General features: G+C 39.8%; 1 protein-coding gene across 8 annotated transcripts in view; it reads left to right on the plus strand.

Moving 5' to 3' along the window:
• CACNB2 (calcium voltage-gated channel auxiliary subunit beta 2) overlaps positions 1 to 17,924 on the plus strand; it is a 412,448-nt gene that overhangs the window by 256,747 nt on the left and 137,777 nt on the right. For 6 of the 8 annotated variants that reach the window (XM_033209427.1, XM_033209430.1, XM_033209435.1 and 3 more), the window contains one exon: positions 13,776 to 13,895. In XM_033209427.1, coding sequence (XP_033065318.1) covers positions 13,776 to 13,895 — 120 coding nt within the window. Of the gene's footprint in view, positions 1 to 12,432; positions 12,955 to 13,775; positions 13,896 to 17,924 lie in introns of those variants that run through there. The other 2 variants (XM_033209431.1, XM_033209434.1) reach the window with 1 other exon arrangement.

The raw sequence follows: 17,924 nt of genomic DNA on the forward strand, positions 1-17,924 counted from the left end.
ATAGGCATGAGCCACTGTACCTGGCCCAAGCCATTTCTCATCCTTACCCAAACTGTCTTCTTAGCGAACTGTCAGGCCATTTTTGCCCTGCTTGATGGAAGTTTTGCTATCATTAAAGTCCATTACACCTTCAAATGCAAAATAGAGCAGATAGTTTCATGCAACAAAAGATGCTTTTTCATTTGCAAGACAAAAAATAGGATATAAACTACTTTTGACCAATGGTATATGTCCAGTATTTTATTAAATGTTCAGAACATAGTTTAGATTTTCTAACATTAATATTATATATCAGTGGCACATTTGCAGCTAAATAATCTTAAAATTTGCAGCCATTTTAAAACACAGAGGTGAATGAACCAGATTGTCTCTAGTTCTGAAATCACCTCCTGAAGGCGGGTTTGCTGCTTAAGGGATGTATTAACTGTATTAGGTCCCTAGGGTACTTTCCAGTGCTTTATTTCTGAGTACTCCACACCACTGGCAAATTTCCAGACAAATCCCTGATGGTGTAGCCTGTTTTTTTAATATTAAGTCTGTATGAACCAAAGTCATATCTTTCTGGAAGGTTAGACTTTTGGAACAGTATATTAATATTTTACTACCAAATTACTGAGTCATTTTGGCCTGCTTAAGTACCTAACCTAGTACCAACAAATTATTTAAGCAATCATAGGAGAAAAATCCAGTATTTCAAGTGGACAGTTAAATAATTATTCCTATACATTATACACAGAGAAATTTACTTCATCATCATAAAATTTTATTTCTAAGTACTTTTCTTTTAATTCTTTTCTTACCTGTCATAATTTCCATAGCACCCTTTACTTTGTTCTATTGTTTTTAATGTGCATAAAGAGGCTTTCAGGAGACCTGGTCCTTGCCTCCCTTCCCCATATGTAAACAACTATGAAGGTCAAATCAATCAATTACAGAAAATATGTATGTATAAATCATCTCTTTTGCAACATCAAAAATATTTTCAGAATACTTTGTGATAAATTTCGGTTGCAATAGGAAGGGCCTTTTATTCACAAACATAGGAACATTACAGAAAAAGAATTTAACTGAACTCCCAACATTTTTTTGAGAAAATGGAATCCAACCCTATCTCTTCTGTTACTCTTGTTTGTTTTTTTTGAGATGGGAGTCTCACTCTGTCACCCAGGCTGGATTGCAGTGGCATGATGAGTTCACTGTAGCCTCGAACTCCTGAGCTCAGGCAATCCTCCTGCCTCAGCTTCCCAAGTAGCTAGGACTACAGATGTGTGCCACCGTGCCTGGCTCATTTTTTTAATTTTTTTGTAGAGACAGGGTCTCCCTATGTTGCACAGGCAGGTCTTGAACACCTGGGCTCATGCGATCCTCCACCTGGCCTCCCAAAGTGCTGGGATTACAGGCATGAGTCACTGTGCCTTGCCTCTGTTATTTGTTTTATATACCTGAATGTATGTATATATAGAAATGATTCCGTTTTGTTTTTGTTGTTGTTTTCTGGTTTTATCAAATATAGTCATCATAAACATTTGCCTGTAATCATCTTTAGTCTTTGTAACTATTTTTAAGGTTATCTAATAGTCTACTAAATATGTGAACCGTAATTTAAAAATTTTCTTAAACTAGTTCCCAGAAGTGAAATTATTAGCCTAGGTACATCTAAATGCATGTCTAGATACACACAGAAAGTAAATTGTCTTCCCAAAGGGATGCATGAAAGCCAAAAACTATCAACAAGGTGTGAAAGTATCAATTTAAGTGCGTCTCCCTGACATTGTGAATTGGGACTTTGCAGAGAGCATTAGTTTAATGAGGGAAAATGGTATTGTGTTTAATTTAATGAGGTTGAACACCTTTTCCAGATGCTTATGGCTAAGTGATTTTTTGGTGAATTTTCTATTCATATCCTTTATTTATATCAATTCATCTCTTACTATTTTACTTACTATCAATTAGTGTGCCTTTTATATATGCAAAGAAACTGTTAAACAGTGAAATATTTAAGGACTGAACCCATATCCCTTTTCACAGGTGTGTTGTTCCCTGGAGAACACATAAGTTAGCTATTCATTCATGTCTGTAGATTAATTGTTCATTGCCACCTGCGAGAACTCACCTTGGAAGGAAAGAGCCCAGGTTCACTTGTTTGATTGTTTTGCTGCTCAAGAAAAGGCCTGGCACTTGAACGTACCATCTTTTGACGTGGCATTTCTTTTTTTGAGACAGAGTCTCGCTCCTTCACCCAGGCTGGAGTGCGGTGGCACGATCTTGGCTCACTGCAACCTCCACCTCCTGAGTTCAAGTGATTCTTCTGCCTCAGCCTCCTGAATAGCTGGGACTACAGGCACCCACCACCATGCCCAGCTAATTTTTGTATTTTTAGTAGAGACGGGCTTTCACCATATTGGCCGGGCTGGTCTTGAACTCCTGACCTCGTGATCCACCCGCCTCAGCTTCCCAAAGTGCTGGGATTACAGGTGTGAGACACGGCGCATGGCCAACATGGTCTTTCTTTGGTAGTAGAGAGCCTATTAACATATTCCAGAGTTTTATATGTATTTGCCCAGTTATTCAGTTGCATTCCTTTAAATGATATTACCCAACATTGCTTGAAGATGTATCTTCTCCCTGTACTGGCTTGATTTTTTTAAACATTCTGAATTATTATAGGTTATATGTGTAGTCACATTTTCTGCTGTAAATTTGAACTCTATCTCTATAGGAATGTCAGGGGTGGTGCATAAAAAGTAAATCAACAATCACTCACACAATATGTTATATTTACAATATATTCGCAACCATCTGTAAGAAAATTTGCAAGAGCATTCTTTCTAGTAGCTTCAATTTAGTATATTCATTTTACAAATGGGAGAATTAGCCAGGGAATTATTTACATGCCTTGCCTTTGGCTATGCAATGAGTCACTGGTACTTTTAGGATTGGAACTTTAAGTTCCTGGAATGAAGAAGTAGAATTAATGGGAAAAGAAGCTTCACAGAAAATAAGTTGTAATCATATTTTTGAAATATAAAGTCTCTCTGAGATTCATTGGAAAAAGGATGCTAAAGAAATTTCAAGTATAATGACTGTTTTTGGAGTGGCTTTCTTGTTATGGAACATGGTTATTTAATCAACTGGCCTATAGTTGACATTTGCACAAAGTTAATGAAGTTGGCATTTGTGGAGGTTTGTGATAAAACACTGGGGATAGCTTCAAGCTGAAGCCTTTGTTTTATTCTTTATTCATTATAAATATTTATCATCCATTCATCATGGAAAGTCACATTTCTGTTTGTGTTTTTTAATTAAGGAAGAGACATGAGCACATTTAGGAATGTTTAAGAATGTTTAGGAATGCTAAAAGGGAGTGGGAGAGCTCTCCTGTAGACTGGGAAAGCTTTACAATATAGGATATAAGAAAGAAGAGGTTTTCTCTCTGTCCCTATTCATTCATTCAGCAAATGTTTGCTGAGCGTGCATTCCATGTCTGGCACTATTCCAGGCACTTGGGATATACGAGTAAGTGAAACATTTAAAAAAATCTGCCCTCATGGGTGTTATATCCTAATCAAGGGAGATATATACTAAACAATATTGTAAGTAAATTATATGTTAGAAGGTAAAAACACTAACAGACTGGGCATGGTGGGTCACACCTGTAATCCCAGCACTTTGGGAGGCCGAGGCACGTGGATCTCTTGAGTCCAGGAGTTCGAGACCAGCCTGGGCAACATGACAAAACTCCATCTCTACAGAAAATACGAAAAATTAGCTGGATATGGTGGTGTGCACCTATAGTCCCAGCTACTCAGGAGGCTGAAGTGGGTGGATCCCTTGAGCTCAGGAGGCAGAGGTTGCAGTGAGCCAAGATTGTGCCACTGCAATCCAGCCTGAGTGACAGAGTAAGACCCTGTCGAAGAAGAAGAAGGTAAAAGCACTATTTTTTAAAAAGTAGAACAGGGTAAGTGAGACTGGAAATACCACAAGGCAGTGGGGATTATAATTTGAAATGGGATGGTTGCAGAAGACCTCATTGAGAAAGAGACTTTTGAGCAAAGATTTAGAGGAGGTGATAGAGTTAGAAGGGTAGAAATCTAGGGGAGGAGCGTGTCTGGTGCCTCTGAGGAACAACAAGGGGCCCAACAAGGTTATAGCAGAAAGAAGGGAGGGCTAGGTGGCAGGGAGAGGGTGTAGAAATCAGTGGAACAGGAAGTTACTAACAAAGGAGATCGAAGGAACAGCCAAAGGGAAAAGAGAAAGACCAAGAGGGAGTGGTTTCTTGACTTAGAAGGAACAGCCAATGGGAAAAGAGAAAGACCAAGAGGGAGTGGTTTCTTGACTTAGAAGGAAGAGCCAATGGGAAAAGAGAAAGACCAAGAGGGAGTGGTTTCTTGACTTAGAAGGAACAACCAATGGGAAAAGAGAAAGACCAAGAGGTAGGGGTTTCTTGACTTAGAAGGAAGAGCCAATGGGAAAAGAGAAAGACCAAGAGGGAGTGGTTTCTTGGAAGTCAAGTTGAGAAAACGAAGAGAGGACAGGGGATGATCAGTGATGTTAAAGGCTGCTGATTGCTAGAGTAAGACGAACACTGAGAATCAGCCATCGATGTAGCCTTAGAGACATCGTTGATAACCTTGAGCAGTTTTAGTGGAGTGGTAGGAGGAACAGGAGGAAGTATATTTAAGAGAGAACAGGAAGAGAAGAATTGGAGTAGAGCCAAGTTTTTCTACGCATTTTTTGTTTTTTTTCTGCAAAGGAGAGGGGAAATATGGACAAGAACTGGCAGAGAAAATGGAGTCAAGGAAAGGTTTTCTTAGGAAAAGAGAAATAATCACGTGTGCTGATTCGAATGATTCAATAGAAAAAGCCTAAGTGTAGTGACGTCCGTGCAGTTTCTGGAGTACCGGTAGCCAGCATGAATTTCTATACCCAAAATTCCCTACATACAATTTATTCACTCCTTTTCTCCCATTTAATTGAACTTTCTGCAGCGATATATTGAGACAGTTCAACTCTCCGAAGCCACTATTTTTTCTACTCCCTGCCTACTTATTTTCAATTTCATAACTGATAAGGTAGTTTTTATATAAAAAATTATATTAGCATGAAAAAAATCTTGTCATTGGCTGGACGCAGTGGCTCATGCCTGTAATCCCAGCACTTTGGGAGGCCGAGGCGGGTAGATCACCTGAGGTCAGGAGTTCAAGACCAGCCTGACCAACATGGTGAAACCCCGTCTCTACTAAAAATACAAAACTTAGCCAGGCATGGTGGTGGGCACCTGTAATCCCAACTACTCAGGAGGCTGAGGCAGGAGAATCGCTTGAATCCGGAAAGCGGAGGTTGCAGTGAGCTGAGATCATCCAATGTACTCCAGCCTAGGCGACAGAGTGAGACTACATCTCAAAAAAAAATTGTGTCATCTATTAGCATCAGTAGATATATATTAAAGGCCTAGAAAATTTTCCCAACACACACGTATACATACATAATGTTCTAATTTTTAAAAAAATTATTTAGCCTGTGACTGAAATCCAAAACTCAGTATCAAAATTGCCCCTCTAATTTTAACTTTTTCAAAATGATTCTTTTGGACAATGTCAAATTTTGCAAATATTGACCAGAGGCTCTTCTATAAACTGTAAACGGCCATCATACCCTCACATTAAGGAATAATTTGGCGGTGACAGTGTTTTGATATGTTTATTTAAAAAAAAATGAAAGTCACATCTCTGAACTTTTTACCTACTATTAGCACTTTATAATGACTTCAGCTTCAGTACTGAAAACCAGCAACTGTTCCTTTTGAACTGAAAGAAGACGCTTGAATCCTAGCCAGTTTCAGGCAGGATGAGCGGCCGACCAGACTACTGAAGGCCAGCTTGCCAAAGTCCTATTCATTTTCAGCAAAGAGAGAAAAACTTAAATAGCTGGTATCTTGGCTTCTATTGTTTTCCAATTCTAATCTACTTTCCCTTGTAGATAAGTAATGAAAAGAATGTTTCATGATGCTGAGATACTCTGAAGTGAGGAAAATTTCAGAGGAGCAGCCAAGTCTTTCCACAAAACAGCATTCTATTAATGAATGTGAAACAAACCCTCAGTGTACTTTCATTGTGCCTTTTTGGAAAGATCAAATTTGAATTTTTTTTTTTTTTCCCAAGTAGGAGTCTCACTCTGTCACCAGGCTGAAGTGCAATGGCAAGATCTTTGGCTCACTGCAACCTCTGCTTTCCAGGTTCAGGCAATTCTTTTGCCTCAGCCTCCCAGGTAGCTGAGATTACAAGCGCGCACCACCACACCTGGCTAATTTTTGTATTTTTAGTAGAGACAGGGTTTCACCCTTTTGGCCAGGCTGGTCTCTTGGCCAGGCTGGTCTCGAACTCCTGACCTGGTGATCGGCCTGCCTCGGCCCCCCAAAGTGCTGGGATTACAGCCGTGAGCCACCACGCCTGGTCCAATTTTGAGAATTTATAAAGATGTGTGTGAGACAGCGAGCGAGCGAGCATGCCTAAAGCTTAGCAAAGACATAACTAAGCATTAGGAAACCATCACGATGCCTTTATGATTGTTAGAAATGGCTATACCTATGACCAACAAACAGAAAAAATATATGCTTTTGATTAACAAAAACATCAGATGCATGTAGGAATTTGTCCTAGCTTTTCTTTTTATGAGCTGATGCATGCATGGCACTTGAATTTTGACTGCTAAAGGTTTACTCCTAACTCTATGGATCCAATTTGTTGTATTCATTTTACAAAGGGAGGAATTAGCCAGGGAGTTATTTATATGATTTGCATTTGGCTACGCAATGAGTCTCCTGCTTCGCAGCCTTGCTCAGGTAGCTTCTCTATGTCTCTCAGTTTTCTCATCAGTAAAAATGAAGATAATTGAAATTACATTAGGTAATACTGGTGAATCAGCACACTGCCTGACACAGTGTAAGCATTTATGAAATATTTACAATTATTATCATTAATAAGATGTATTAACATGTGTATAGCCTGATCTTAATTGATTACCCTAATTATAAGCATAATATAGAACAATCTTCAAAACACACTCTTTTAGCCTATAAGTAATTGTGCTGGACTGAGAAGGAAGAAAATACAAGACCTCTGTTTACCTTTTCAGGAGACATCATGTTTCCAGTAATGTGGAGTTCGCTAACAATAACTTAAATGTAACTCCAAATTAAGGAACTCAAACACGCTGCAGGAGTTTTTCTGGGAGGGAATCCATGTCAGTGGAGTCTCACATGTGTATTCCAGGAGTACCTGAGTATATATCACATGTAGAGTGAGAGAAAAAGAGAAGAGAGAGAGAGCGAGACTGAGCAAGTTTAAATAAATCTTCCTAAAAATTAATGTTAGCATGTTAGATACACTGACCTCTTTTCAATTCCTCAGACATGCAAGCATTTCTTGTACACAAGGCCTTCGCATATGCTGTTCTTTCTGCCTGGACATCCCTCTTCTCAGTGCGTTGCAGGGCTGACTTTTTTCTTTCATCATTTAGATTTCAGCTTAGTGTCATCTCAGATTGTCATCTCATTACTCTAACTAAAATACCATCCCTCCCACCATCATTTTATTATCTCAGCTTTTTTCTTGTCTCTCATAGCCATTATTTTTCTGCTGCCTTTTTTAAAAAATCAGTCTCCTTCACTGAGATACTAAGTTTCATGACAGAAAGCTTTCGTCTTTTTTACAGTCCTGTTTTCAGTATTTAGCTTACAGTTACAGCAGAGTTTCCAAGTAATAAGTACTCAGTAATCGCATGTGGTTCGGGGAGTTGTTAAATAAAATGTAATCTCTTCATTAGTACATCCTGTAGCTATATGTTTATACATTTTCATAGTGTCTTGAGAAAATTGAAACTGACGTTTTGGTTTTTACAGGATCATAAAAGTGTCACACAGGGATGACCCTGCAGCCAGGTATTGCTATCACCTCTGTTACTATTTTGACACTCAGCTAAATGATAGGTCAATCGCATTTGAAATTCTCATCATCATATGAATTTGAGTAATAATTACGTGACAATTTGCAAACTAAGGTATACAATGTTTATGCAACTGTACCTCATCTTGGATTTTTCAGTGTTTAGAGTCAGGATCTCTCCTCAGCACATAGTTGATGATTGTATTGTTACTATTTTGAGACAGGGTCTCCCTCTGTCCCCCATGCTGGAGTACGGTGTTGCAATCTCTGCTCACTACAGCCTCTGCCTCCTAGGTTCAAGCCATTCTCCTGCCTCAGCCTCCCAAGTAGCTGGGACCACAGGCGCCTGCCACCACGCCTGGCTAATTTTTGTATTTTTAGTAGAGATGGGGTTTCACCATATTGCCCATCTGGTCTTGAACTCCTGACCTCAAGTGATCTGCCCGCCTCTGCCTCCCAAAGTGCTGAGATTACAGGCATGAGCCAGCATGCAGCCCATAGTTTATGATTTTATTTATGAAGAAACCAGTAAAGCAGAGAATAGCAATTCAGATTTCTTACATCTAAATTGCACCAGAGAACAGAAGTTGATTCTAAACTGTGAAAAGAGATGACAACACCGTGAAAAATGAAAGAATTATCTCCCTCCCCCCACAGACAATACAAGATAGAACCCTTTCCCCTTGGTCCTGGCCCTCTGAAGTCTATCCCATTTTGATTGATTGATTGAGATGGAGTCTCGCTCTGTCGCCAGGCTGGAGTGCAGTGGCACAGTCAGCTCACTGCAACCTCTACCTCCCGGGTTCAAGCGATTCTCCTGCCTCAGCCTCCTGAGTAGCTGGGATTACAGGCATGTGACACCACGCCTGGCTAATTTTTGTATTTTTAGTAGAGACAGGGTTTCACCATGTTGGTCAGGCTGGTCTCGAACTCCTGACCTCAAGTTATCCACCCACCTCGGCTTTCCAAAGTACTGGGATTACAGGCGTGAGCCACCGTGCCTGGCCCCATTTTGCTTTATTTTAAAAGATGTGGGCCTGACCAGTAGGCAACGAATTTGCCATTGGGTCAGCATCATCCTATGCATGAGGAGGGGGTCTAAAATCTTGAGGATTTTGATGAGTTACAGCTTTGTCTAGAATCAGACTGGCTTTTGGATACATAAAAAGTTGATTTTGCTCAAGAACGTGGCTTTAAGGGTTCATATAAAGATTTCCTACAGCAGGAGAAGACACAGACACAATTTAGGATCCAAGATGCCGCTGTGAAATAGGCTTACAACTCTTATCTTTGGGCTTTAAAAGAGAAAAATACAAGAATGCTCCAAAATACTGATGCTGAAAATATAGATGACTGTGAAACAGCAGAATACAGCATCAAAACAGCAAACTATATAAATTTTTTAAAGTATTAAAGAAAACGGGTGGCCAGGCGTAATGGCTCAAGCCAGTCATCCCAGCACTTTGGGAGGCCAAGGTGGACAGAGCACCTGAGATTGGGAGTTCAAGACCAGACTGGCCAACATGGCAAAACCGTGTCTCTACTGAAAATACAAAAATTAGCCAGGCGTGGTGTCACACGCCTTGTAATTTCAGCTACTCGGGAGGCTGAAGCAGGAGAATCACATGAACCCAGGAGGCAGAGGTTACAGTGAGCCGAAATTGAGCCACTGCACTCCAGCCTGGGCAACAGAGTGAGACTATCTCAAAAAAAAAAAGAAAAGAAAAAAAGGGTGATGCTTTCTTGTGTGAACGTTAGACATAAAAGTGGAAAAAGAAACAAGAGTAGATAAAAGCATAAATTAATCCAATGATATGGAATTTTCCTATGAGCAATGAACCCACAAAGTGAGAGCTCTGAGGATAAAAGGTGATGATCCTGGGAGGAACTATCAGTACATAGTAGTACAAGTTACACTTTTGGAAATGTCCAAATAGAAATGCAGGTATTAAGATGTAGAAAAGGAACTCTGGGTAGCTGAAATGTGATGCACCGGCAAGGACAAACACTGCAAAAGACCAGCTAATCACGTTGTAAGAGCCGTAGAGATCAAGGGTACATCTTGTAATGAACCTATTCCGGAGTTATGGAAATGACCGCCAGCTGTTCCCGACTGAAGACGACTTGAGGCACGATGACCCAGAAAGTCCATATGGTTCCAAAGGCAAAAGCTTAATTAGATATATCACTTCTAACTGCATAAATCCACACTCCCAGAAGAAAGGAGATTAACTATAAGGCATATGTCAGGAGGGTGACTTTCAAACATGCAACAGCTCCGGAGACTGCAACTTGCTACTATTTGACTGTGGCTGTCTTTGTATGGGAGACTTTCAGGGGATGGTTATTTGTGTCTCTTTCAATGCTGGGTGCATATAACTTCTATAACGAAAAATATTTTGAGGCCGGGTGAGGTGGCTCACACCTGTAATCCCAACACGTTGGGAGACTGAGTGGGGAGGATTGCTTGAGCCCAGGAGTTTGAGACCAGTCAGCCTGGGCAACATAGTGAGACCCATCTCTACAAAAATAATTTAAAAATTAGCTAGGAATGGGAGCACGTGCCTATATTCCCAGCCGCTTGGGAGCCTGAAGTGGGAGGATCACTTTTGCCAAGGAGGTCAAGGCTGCAGTGAGCCATGATTGCACCACTGCACTCTATCAAGCCTGGGTGACAGTGAGACCTTGTCTCAAAAAAAAAAAAAAAAAAATTGTGTGTGAAAGTATGTACTATCAGAAATACAAAGAATGAAAGTAATCCGGCTCTTTCTATGCTATGCTTCTGCGAACTACTCTAAAGATCAATTGATAGTCGACATCCTGTATTATAAAATAGTCAAGGCATTGCCAAAAGTCATTGAAGAGATGTTTGTTTTTAACTGCTATTTAAACCTGGAAACAGGTCTCAAAGTGACTATGCAATGTAAAAGCTGCATCTGAATATTAGCAAAGGACTTTTTATATCTTATTATATTTAAAAGGGAATGAGACCGCACAAAATTATGTGTGGGTGTTATGCGGCCCTGTCTTTATGTACTTCCTGTCATTGCTGGGCTCCTACTGATAGAAGCTTCGTCTTTTCATTGAGGTGTGACCTGAACCTGTAGTGGGGTGATTGGCTCTAACATGGCAAGACTGGTGACAGTGGAAACAGGGGCCCCCTTATAATTATGCCTCCTGGTAATTTTCTACTGTGCTACTATTACTGTAAGAAGTCCTCTAGGAGGATCAGGAGTCCCCTACCAGGTGTGTCTGTGTTGACACACTCATTTCTCCTTTGTAAATTTACCCGCCACGCATTTTACATTCACCTCATAGCAATAGGTGATCTATTAATTTACGTCAAGATACCAAAATGGAGGTACAATTAATCACTCACTTTCATTCTGAAACCCCTATTCTATGTGTTTTCTAGCATTTGGCTCTTGAAGATTATATTAGTGCAGAGTGCGGGGGGGGGGAGGGAGGAAGACTTTTTGAGATGGGGGAGGGGGTCTCTCTATGTTGCCCAGTCTGGTCTCGAACTCATGGGCTCAAGCAGTCCTCCCACTTCGGCCTCCCAAAGTGCTAGGGTTACAGTCGTGAGCCATTGCACCCAGCCGTGGTTCTTAAGTATTCTTAAGAACACTTTTTTTTTTCATTTTTATTTGTACAAAATATTCTCCCACCACCCTCAAACAAATGCAGTTTAGACTACAGTGATAGCGTTTTGTTTATGTCAAGAAAACAAAGTATGTCTTCATAAGTAAACTTTGAAAATGTAATTTCATTAGTACAGGAAATTAATAACTTTAGTGTCTTTCCTTCTTCAGCTTCACTCCCCTCATCTACAAGCAGAGTTGGGACTCAATTTTTCTGTGAATTTTAACTCCAACTAATAAATTAACCAAGCTTTGAAATTTCTTTGTAAGTATGGTTATAACAATTCACATTGCTGTTTATGCCAGTGGCTTTATTTCAAATGGTAGTTTCTCAGTTGGAGAAGCAGTTCGAAGTCATTTTGAGCTCCGTTAAATTCATTGCTTTATAGAACTGTGATTACTTTCATGTCCTAATTAAATGGCCACGTCTCTCTCTCGCATCTTGTTTGGAAAGTCGCAAGCAATAAAGAACTGTGTTATATTATGACTGATGAGCATTATTTGATTTTTGCTATGCAATATTGCATATGATATTTACGACCTGTGAACCTGCTTTCGGCATAAGACACAGTTTCTGGAGCAGGTAATGGAAAGGGATTATTAAAGGAAACGATCTCATGCTTTGTTTTTGAGAGAAGGTTTCATCTGAAACAGAAGCAGACACACATACCACGAGCCCGGTTACTATAGAACCGAAGAGACCTTTCCAGCTGTTTACACTTCGGATGTAAAATGGCAATTTGACATAGACTAACAGTGTGATGTGAGCATCTGCGTAAAAAGGCGACATATGGAGCATGCCCAGTGTGGGAGTGCGTCCTCCTCCCTCCGCCTCCCCCCTTCCCCTCGAGATCTCCAAAGATAAGGCTTGAACTTTGCACTTGCAAATGTCACTGCATACGTTTTTGCACTAGTTTTTTTTTTCTGCGATTCTTTTACAACTAATTTCCTTTAACAATTTGAGCGCAGGGAAGAGAATGTTTAGGGTTATGAGATGCATTAAGTTTAGAACGAGTTGATGCCCGGCTTCTGAATGCACTTGAAGTCTTCTTTATTTTTAAAGCAATATAAAGCACTCGAGTGTGTGTTTTCAGCCCCTCCTGGAATGGGAAAATAAGAATTTCCCTGGATGGGAGTCCTCTGGGGCAGGGAGTGAAAGCCCCGGAGGCAGAAAGGGACGGAGAAGAGGGGCTTGCCCAGAGCATGGATAGGAAAGGAGCTGGGGTTCTCCTGGGCTCAGCGCGCACTGAGAACCTGTGCCCGGGGCTGCAGCTGCGGACGATAAAGGCGCTGTCTGGCTCATGAAGGCCACCTGGATCAGGCTTCTGAAAAGAGCCAAGGGAGGAAGGCTGAAGAATTCTGATATCTGTGTAAGCGCAAGGGCTTTCGTTTGGGGGGAGAGGTTATTTTGTTCTGCTTTTCTGTTGTTGCAGTGAGTGCAGGTAGAGAGGGTGGTTTGATTTGGTTAATCGGATCAAGATTGCAAGAGAGGGAAGCTAGGGAGATTCCTGTCATTTTTTGAGGTCCTTTCCCTGCGTTATGATTAATTGCCAGATGAGCTATCCCAGGCAGGTGTTTTCTGTAGACGGCTTTTTATTAATCTAGGTAAAGGTATTTTAAAATGTGTTGCCGGAAGATGGAGTGAAGTTAGCTGCTAGTGTCTTACAGTTTTATTAGAGAAAACAGCAGGTATATAAAAAGGTAAACAAGGATTCTTCAGATTAAAGTGGGAATCATGTCATGGTAGTGACATTTGGGAGAGTTCAAGTTGATAACTCAGACTTTCTTTCATGTTTTTGTTAGGCTTAATGTCTTTCTAGTTTTAAATACCTGCTTTAGCATGTAGATTGTTCTTGAAGCTATCCTTGAAACCCATCGTTGTCCTTCAGTTCTGCACTGCACCATCAAGCTGTTTAATTATAAAAGCAACTTGTTCTGGCTTCCAGGAAGGGTGGTTTTTTGGAATATAAAGCTTGGGAAGGAATGGCAACTCAGTAGACACAACTATTCTATTGAATGTCTGCAAATCAGAGCATGGTTTTCTAGATAGGTTGCTGCAAAATGAATTATTTTCCCCTCTTTTCAGGAACGTATAGAACAAGCCGGGAAGCTAGCTGCTGTGTCGATGAGACTTTTCCAATGCAAACATCATAGATTGAATCTACTTTAAAATGTACATTTTCCTCTCCAGGGTTCGGCAGACTCCTACACTAGCCGTCCATCCGATTCCGATGTATCTCTGGAGGAGGACCGGGAAGCAGTGCGCAGAGAAGCGGAGCGGCAGGCCCAGGCACAGTTGGAAAAAGCTAAGGTAAAATCGTTTCCTTCCTGCCAAGATCTTTCTTTGCAAGTTGTGCTGTGCCCCTGATAGACCACCTGTGGAAGTTTCCCCTAAAGCTTGTTTGATCTATTAGAGCATTTCATTGTCGGGTTTTAGAAAGGTACAAGAAATGGAGCCTGGTTTCTTCCCTTAGTAGAAAAAGGAAGTGTGGTGTATAAGACTGGTCTTCTATGTTGTTTTATAATCCAAGCAACTCGTTTCCGTGGGTGGATGCTTATTTGGACACATACAAAAGGATCCTTGAATGTGCAAAGAGGAAAAATGGCACCTAATATCAACAAATTTTACTTCATGTCCCCAGTAAACGATATCTCTGTTAAGAAAAAAAAAAAACAGACTGACTTCAAGCTATTGTTTATTTTCTTAGACTTGAACAGTTTTTCCCCTGAATTTTACTTCATAGGTGTTTTATATTAGTATCCTCTTACTTTCAAAATCGTTTACCTTATGCTTTTCAAAGAGCAACAGAGGATTCTATTGATTTTTAGAAGTTTCTTCTCTTAGAACATGCTCTTCTCCAGGATAAAGTGTGTATATGTGGAGGGGAGACTGCAAAGCAGCTATGAAATAGAAATATCCTGGAAATAGTTCCAGGATTTATCTCAGGTCGTGTCTCATTTAACTCATTGCAACGATTTGAATTCTTTTTCCCATGCTGTCCTCGGAATAGTGGCGATTTCTAAGGCATAGATTGTTCGAGTTGAAGGTAGCTTGGATTTTGGGATACTCAGTCGCTTCCCAGTGAACCTATTTTAACATGGTTGTTGATTTTCCTTTGAAAAACTTGTTTTGAAAAAGGCTAAGTGCCTTGTTGATCGTGCTAGAAATACCAGGATAGCATTTCTGCTGGCTGCTTCATCTCTGAGATGAGTAAAATCTATGTGTGTTGCTATGGGAATTGTGGTTAGGAGATTCTGGTTTGAATGCATGGACAGCCCTTATGTAATACATTATTCATGACCTCTATCGCGGCTGCCATCGTAGTCTACTGAGGAACTGCCAGGAGACCTTGACTTCTAAAAAGCAGTACCTCTGTATATCAGAATGATGTTCTTACCTCAACTGGCAGGGAAATTTTCTCCAGGACTGACAGTCTTCTCTGAAAGGCAGTTCATAAATAGCAGATGCAGGGAGGGTTTTGTGATGGTGGAAACTGGTAAAACTGGATGTGGCCCAGTTGCCATCAATGAATCTGCTCTACCAATGTTAGCCACTTAGAACATTGTGAAGTTGAAATGAAATAATGAAGAACATTAAATAATGTATGACAGTCGGCACTGTGGTTAATATAGGTTGCAGCTGAGAGTCTGAATTCTATATTCTATATTTTGCATTGTGTGTAAAGAAAAGTAAGAAAAAACTACAATTTGTATTCTGAAAATAAGATTGTTCTATTTGTGGCTAATTTATTCATGTAAGTTTCACATACCAAAACTGAACAGTTTCTTGGGCTCATGTCCCATCATGATACAGCCCAAGAGACTGTAGGTTTGGTTCTCAGTTGTTATCTAATTGGGGCATTTTTGTTCCTGACTCTGTGGCTACGTCATGAGTTAAATGACACTGCTGCAAAGACCTTTTAAAATATCTTTCAACCAAGCATGGATCGAAATGTTGCTCCTAAATCAAACCAGGGTCATGTTACTTGTCCTACTGCCTAAAAAGTTGATAGTTAGGAATGATGTAGAACACAAAAGAAAATGAAGAGACTTGAAAACAGAGGCAAAATAATTGAAAAACTATTTCCTGTGTTTAATGACAGATAGTTTATTTAATGGGTGAGATGGGAATGGTTAATGGGTACCAAAAAAAAAAAGTAGAAAGAATGAATAAAACCTATATGACAGCACAATAGGGTGACTAAAGTCAATAATAACTTCATTGTATATTTTTAAATAAAGAATGTAATTGGACTGTTTGTAGCTCACAGGATAAATGCTTCAGGGGATGGATACCACATTCTCCATGGTATGCTTATTTCATATTGCATGCCTGTATCAAACCATCTCATGTACCTCATAAATATATACGTCTGTGTACCCACAAAATTTTTTTTAAATAGTTTATATTTTTTCTTTAAAATTAGGTCAATATCTTAAACCTTTGATGTATTCAAATGAGATACCCGAGGGTAAGTGAGAATTTAAATGTGTCTGAAAAATACAAAGATGAGGATTGAATTTTCCTTTATATTAAAATCATGGTTTGGTAGGTCTGGTTTATTAATCCCAATATCCTTGAAGACATAATGCAAAATAGGCATTGTAGAGGGCTAGTTCCCTCTATAAATTTTTATTTTTATCTATAAAAATAGCCTCATTCTTTGCCAAAATATCATTGTGCCTTTATGAAACCTTCAAAATGAAGCCTTAAAGTTTAAAAACATAATAATTCATGCTATTTAAATAGTTAAAAACACTTTGCACAGCCATTTTGGAAGAATCAGACATTTTCTACATTTACTTTGTAACCATCAAAGCATCTCTCAAACAGAAAGACTTTACAAGTCAGTGCTTTTACTCACCTTACAGATCACATGTGATAAATAAGTCTGTGCAGATGACCTTAGCAGTGCTTTCAGACCCTGGTCCTGTATAAATACACACACATTATCCACTAATTGCCTAATAATACCTCTATGAAAGAACGTGATTGGCAAGAAGTGAGACTAGAGATACTGTCTTTTAAAATTTAAGTGACCTACAAAAGGTTATATAACGAAGTACTCTGTGCTGTCAATAAACCTAATACTCTCCACTAGCACTTTGTTAAGGCTTTTCTTAACGACTAAACTCTGCAGTGAACAGATTAGATGTTAATTTTGAGGCCAATACATACCAGCTGACATGACATTGTTTTTTAACGTGGTGTTTTCTGGTTCCCAATGTGTGCTTTGAAATCGTGCAGTTATGGCATACTTTGCAAATCCTGGTTGTTTCAGTTTGTGCTATCTGATATTACCTTAAAGACAAGTCATATATGAATCTAATTTATTCCCACGTTGTTCTTCTCTTTGAAAACAACTTGATTGAGATATAATTCACCCATTTGAAGTGTGTAATTCAATGGTTTTTAGTATGTTCAGAGGTGTTCAACCATCACTATAATCAGTTGTAGACCATTCTCACTGCCCCGTAAATTCCAAGCCTGTCAGCAGTCACTCTCCATTCTCCCCAACCACCCCCCGTCCCCAGGCCTAGAACCACTATTCAGTGTTTGTCTCTACAGATTCGTCTATTGTGGATATTGCATATAAATGGAATCTTACAATAGGTGGTCTTTTGTGAGTGGTGGCTTTTGGACATCTCAGTTGTTTCCACCGTTTAGGTATTGTGCATAATGCTAGTATGAACATTCCTGTATATATTTTTTTTGTGTGTGGGCATATGTTTTCATTTCACATATGTATGTACTTTGGAGTGAAATTGCTGGGTCACCTGATCATCTCTTTTTAATTGAAATAATAATTTTCTTCTTTTGTCCTTTAATTCTCAAAAAATGCTGCCTTCTGCCCTATATGCAGAAACTCTGAGTTGGGAAATCTGGATGTAGAAGGAATTGAAGCAGAGATAAGATAGCTTCAGCCAGGCACGATGGCTCATGCCTGTAATCCCAGCACTTTGGGAGGCCGAGGCGAGTGGATCACCTGAGGTCAGGAGTTTGAGACCAGCTTGGGCAACATGGTGAAACCCCATCTCTACTAAAAATATAAAAATTAGCTGGGTTTGGTGGCACGTGCCTGTAATCCCAGCTACTTGGGAGGCTGAGGCAGGAGAATCACTTGACACTGGGAGGGAGAGGTTGTAGTGAGCTGAGATCTCTTGCTCTCACATGGGCAACAGAGCAAGACTCTGTCAAAAACAAACAAACAAAAAAACCAAAAAAAAGCAATGATGGACTCAATGTGATCTTCTTAGCGGAGTAGAATAACCTTCAATCTTGAGTCCATTGTTCTTTTATCATTGAGTATCTCCTATATTAAAGAAAATGTTAGACCCA

This window comes from Trachypithecus francoisi, unplaced genomic scaffold (assembly GCF_009764315.1).
Source record: "Trachypithecus francoisi isolate TF-2019V2 unplaced genomic scaffold, Tfra_2.0 Lachesis_group9, whole genome shotgun sequence".
NCBI classification, from domain to species: Eukaryota; Metazoa; Chordata; class Mammalia; order Primates; family Cercopithecidae; genus Trachypithecus; species Trachypithecus francoisi.